A 5,514-nucleotide genomic window follows, 5' to 3' on the forward strand; every position below is an offset into this window, starting at 1 on the left:
TGTGTAACGCGACATGATGCTGTCCAGCGATCAAACAACACAGTGTGTGTGTGTGTGTGTGTGTGTGTGTGTGTGTGTGTGTGTGTGTGTGTGTGTGTGTGTGTGTGTGTGTGTGTGTGTGTGTGTGTGTGTTTGTGTGTGTGTGTGACGGCGTCCTCTCTGTTTTCTAAATGTTGTGGCAGCGTGGTGATGATGTGGAATCATGTGTGGCAGCACTGTCCTCATTTACAGCTCTCCCTGCTCCTGCTGCTTCCATCACACTTTCATTTGTTTACACATTTGCTTTGGATGAACAGGCATCATGGCACAGCCTCCACACACTCCCCCTCTCTTTCTCTCACTTTCCCTGTCTCTCATTTCACTGCCAGGGTAGTATGTTTGCAGCACAATGGGATGCCATTGTAATTCCTCTGACATTCTTGTGTGTAATTGTGTGTATCCACGTGTGTGTGTGTGTGTGTGTGTGTGTGGCGTGTGCGTGTGCGTGTGTGTGTGTGTGTGTGTGTGTGTGTGTGTGTGTGTGTGTGTGTGTGTGTGTGTGTGTGTGTGTGTGTGTGTGTGTGTGTGTGTGTGTGTGTGTGTGTGTGTGTGTGTGTGTGTGTGTGTGTGTGTGTGTAACTCGATGGCATGCGCACATTCTGCACAACAGATTACCTTCTGAAGGGAACTGAAGCTGCTTTACTCTCTGGTAACATCCAGCTATTGACTTCATAGTGTCTAAAAACATGATGCTGTGCAGTAAATATAAATTCAAAAAGGTTTCTGTATCTAGTGTTCTTTGTATTTGTGCAATAATGCAGACTGTGAGAAACTTTTCTGGATGTCAAGATGTTCTTTTCTCACTTGAGACAAAAATATTTTCACTTCGAGATCACCTGGTGAAGTAAAGCTATAAAAAGGTGTGAATTAAACGCAGGAAGCCAACATAAATAATTGAGCCTGACACACAGGAACTTCACTATAAAACTGTTCATTGCTTTTGTTTAACACCTTCTCCTAATGTTTTTTGCGCTTGTTTCTCCCCCCAGGTAAAGGTGTGCAGATGCAAAGGGATGTCCAGTGCTGCATGTTGTACTCCCAGGGCAAGGTGCGTACCAAAGATGTGTTGCGGTTTGAGGTGCAGACGGAGGGGCCAGACTGCAGTATACAAGCCATCATGCAAGTATTTCAACTATCCACTCCTGGAGCTAAAGAGCAATCTGCAGGCATGGAAAATATGCCTCTCATTAGAGGAGGGCAGAGCTGAGAGACATTGTCATCTTTCCAGGTCATGTTGTTATGGCAGGGCTCGGAGCTGCATTTGCCAAGGAAGTAAGAAAGGAAATATGTGGGAATAACAAGCCATCTGAAAATACCTTCCGAGCCAGCTGAGCCCCGCCGCAGCCGTCCACTCAGAACAGCAGGCTTTGGTTAAAGTAACCACTCTGCATTGTGATACCTATTGTTTCCAGCAGGTCGGGGAAATCTGATGTAGCTGGGGAATGGGGAGCTTGTTTTCCATTAACAAAAACATAGAATTCTTATAGAGTGGATAAAGAAAGTTCCTTTGGTCTTCTATTTATCAGCGAGGCTACCACCATTTGTTCATGTTTCTTCACTTTTGCACTCAGTTCGACTTCTTCCTAACATTGGTTGACTTTATTTCCTGTCATGTTGCATAAGGTTGTGATTCAGACCTGACAGATGTCTTTTTAGTCGAACACATTATTGCTGATTCATTGTTTTTGTAGCCAATCTGGTGTTTCCGGAAACCTTGTACTGCCATCCTGTGTTGTGTAATAACCATTGTGTGTTTGTTTTGATAGTATTTACACGAAGAAGGCGGTGAAGTGTGCAGACCCCAGAGACCGGAAGGTGAAGAGGTTGCTGAGAAAGCTCCTGCAGAGACAGAGAACCAAAGCCCGCCGGACCATGTGGCTTCTTCCTCACGACAACCTGCCCGTCATGGCGGAGGTAATGTGACCTCCAGAAACACACAATATGTTCAATGTAATACCAGTGGTGTAAAGTAACTAAGTACATTTACTCAAGTACTGAACTTAAGTTTAATTTGAGGGACTTTACTTGGGTATTTCCATTTTGTGCTACTTCGTACTTCTACTCCAAAATCAGAGGTACATGGTGTACTTCTACTCCACTACATGTATTTAATCCCTTTAGTTACTTCACAGATGTGGATGAATGATGTGAAATATAATCAAGTGTTAAATCAGACTTTAGTTCCACCTGGAGTAAATCCACCAGCTACCCTGCAGTATACAAAGTCATTCAAACTAGCTGCACCTTTACCAGCTTTGAGAACACTTTCATGATCAATCATTATAAAACATATCATATATATTATTCTGAAATGGACCAATCTGCACAATGACTACTTTTACTGTCGCTACTTTCACTATATTTTGATGAGAATACTTTTCTACTTTCACTTGAGGAACATTTTGAATGCAGGACTTTTACTGTAACAGAGTATTCCTACACTCTGGTACTTCTACTTTTACTCAAGTACAAGATCTGAGTACTTCTACTTTTACTCAAGTACAAGATCTGAGTACTTCTACTTTTACTCAAGTACAAGATCTGAGTACTTCTACTTTTACTCAAGTACAAGATCTGAGTACTTCTACTTTTACTCAAGTACAAGATCTGAGTACTTCTACTTTTACTCAAGTACAAGATCTGAGTACTTCTACTTTTACTCAAGTACAAGATCTGAGTACTTCTACTTTTACTCAAGTACAAGATCTGAGTACTTCTACTTTTACTAAGTACAAGATCTGAGTCCTTCTACTTTTACTCAAGTACAAGATCTAAGTACTTCTACTTTTACTCAAGTACAAGATCTGAGTACTTCTACTTTTACTCAAGTACAAGATCTGAGTACTTTTACTTTTACTCAAGTACAAGATCTGAGTACTTCTACTTTTACTACAAGATCTGAGTACTTCTACTTTTACTCAAGTACAAGATCTGAGTACTTCTACTTTTACTACAAGATCTGAGTACTTCTACTTTTAATCAAGTACAAGATCTGAGTACTTCTTCCACCCCTGATTAATACCGTAAATGTAATCAAATCAAATTGATCCAGCAAATCTAAGCTAAGGTGTTGTTTTATGATATTAAGGGAGTTTTGCATGCCGTTTCCTTACATTTCCTCCTCTTGTGTTTATCAGGACAAGAAAGATAACTGGGCGGCTCTGAATGTGGAGTGATGGAGGGCCGTCAAATACGGAGGACAACTCATAGTCATAAGTACGTTTGTTTCAGTGAATGTATTTGTGAAAGGTACCTCTGTCAAATGTCTAATCCCACATTTATGCTTACCTTTCCGCAGGCCAAGTAAACTTTCAGCAGCTCGTCACCTTTCCCCGGCGCAGCCTGCTGACTCCAGTCGTCTCGTGTCTCTATCTCTTCACTATCTGTCTCCCGGGGACCAGACCTGGGCAGCAATATATTTAAATGGCTTTAGATATTTAAACATGAACTCTGCTTGAAATATTCTCAAACACATGGCTGGGACAGTCTCAACAGAGGAGTATATTTACATGTAGATAATTGATTTTGTTTTGAAATGGCTCATACTGTTACTGGCCTGGAAGCGTTTCTGCAACATAACTTCTGGAGGCCGATGTGAAACCAGTGGAAAAATGTGTAATTAAGCAACAGGCAGTGATATTTATAGAATATTGTACATCAGCAAGACTATATACTTATGTGTGACATGTATACCTTCAGTAATGTGTTTTTTAAAACTGCACAGGGTAAAGTAGATGGGGTTTTGTCCATGAGTGTGCAGAATATCGGGGAAAGTTTCTCTAATAATTGATTTGCACTTTGTTTGGCTAAACCCAGGTTATAGTTGTCTTAAAGTTTGAAAATTATTCTTCAGGCTTTGACCTGTTGTATTTGACTGTTAAACAGGTGAAATCAAAGTGGGGTCAGAGAGAATTCACCTGCATACAACTTCCTGTCACTTAAAGATCAAATGTTCCTGCTATTTTGTCCACTCTGTATATTTAACGTTTGTAAACCAAGCATGAAATCAGCGTCCATTGTTTAAGATGAGGCCCTCAGACTAGAGATTTCAATATTTACGCATTCGCAGTTTACACGTGTCTTTTCCACAAATAGTTTGTCACTAAACTATGCCAAAGTATTCATAATTAAATTCACCACATGGCAAGGCTGTTACAACTTAGAGGGCTCAATTGTGTGTAACACACAAGTATTGTAGAAGAATGCACTGTATGTTAAAACACAGTATCTCAAGTGAACTATTTTATTAATTAATCTGAAATAATAACAAAAACTGTTTTTTCTGGTTATCTTTTGTGTCTCTGTGTGTCTTTTTATTACAAAGTACACTTTTATTTAGCTGTCTGGCAGGTGAGTGGAGAAGGACCCACATGTCAATAGATGAGGCAGACAGTGACAGAATTTAAAGCAACATTATGCAGATTCTTACAGTTCAATTCTCACCACTGTTGTAAATGGCAAATATTACTTTGCTAACAGTCAATAATCAAGCACAACAAGACAAAGCAAGTTAGCTAATATGACTTACCTGGCTCCATTGCTAGCTCCTCCGGTTATGATGTGGGCCGACATTGGTCCTGGTCCTAGTCCTGAAAACTTCTTTATCCAAGCTCCTGTGCTAACGGTGTAAACACAAACACTCCCCTGGTGCTAGCGCCCAGTCCTGTTAGCATTGCTAACTGAGCTAACAGCTAACTAGCTGAAAGCAGCTATTGTTAGCAGCAGTTAGTAGTTAGCAGTTAGCAGTTAGTAGTTGGCAGTTAGCTGTTAGTAGTTGGCAGTTAGCAGTTAGTAGTTGGCTGTTAGCAGTTGGCTGTTGGCAGTTGGCAGTTGGCAGTTGGCAGTTGGCTGTTAGTAACTTTGGCAGTTATTTGGCAGTTGGCAGTTAGTAGGTGGCTGTTAGTAGTTGGCAGTTAGTAGTTGGCTGTTAGTAGTTGGCAGTTAGTAATTGTTGGCTGTTAGTAGTTGGCTGTTAGCAGTTAGTAGTTGGCAGTTAGTAGTTAGCAGTTGGCTGTTAGTAACTTTGGCAGTTATTTGGCAGTTAGCAGTTGGCAGTTAGTAGGTGGCTGTTAGTAGTTGGCAGTTAGTAGTTGTTGGCTGTTAGTAGTTGGCTGTTAGTAACTTTGGCAGTTATTTGGCAGTTAGCCTCAAGTACAAGATCTGAGTACTTCTACTTTTACTACAAGATCTGAGTACTTCTACTTTTACTCAAGTACAAGATCTGAGTACTTCTACTTTTACTACGAAGATCTGAGTACTTCTACTTTAATCAAGTACAAGATCTGAGTACTTCTTCCACCCTGATTAAGTAACCATAAATGTAATCAAATCAAATTGATCCAGCAAATCTAAGCTAAGGTGTTGTTTATGATATTAAGGGAGTTTTGCATGCCGTTTCCTTACATTCCCTCCTCTTGTGTTTATCAGGACAGAAAGATAACTGGGCGGCTCTGAATGTGGAGTGATGGAGGGCCG

At 40.6% G+C, this 5,514-nt stretch overlaps 1 protein-coding gene across 1 annotated transcript; it reads left to right on the forward strand.

Moving 5' to 3' along the window:
• Nucleotides 1-1,028: 1,028 nt before the first annotated feature.
• LOC104952366 (C-C motif chemokine 20-like) lies at nt 1,029-4,328 on the forward strand (the record flags this gene model as incomplete). Its single annotated transcript, XM_010779175.1, has 4 exons — nt 1,029-1,158; nt 1,806-1,953; nt 3,177-3,255; nt 3,338-4,328. Coding segments are annotated over 3 exons (317 nt in total), but the record flags the coding sequence as incomplete, so codon positions are not given.
• Nucleotides 4,329-5,514: the final 1,186 nt, after the last annotated feature.

The sequence above is a fragment of the Notothenia coriiceps genome, unplaced genomic scaffold, assembly GCF_000735185.1.
Source record: "Notothenia coriiceps isolate Sejong01 unplaced genomic scaffold, NC01 NC01_scaffold00019899, whole genome shotgun sequence".
In the NCBI taxonomy this organism is placed as follows: domain Eukaryota; kingdom Metazoa; phylum Chordata; class Actinopteri; order Perciformes; family Nototheniidae; genus Notothenia; species Notothenia coriiceps.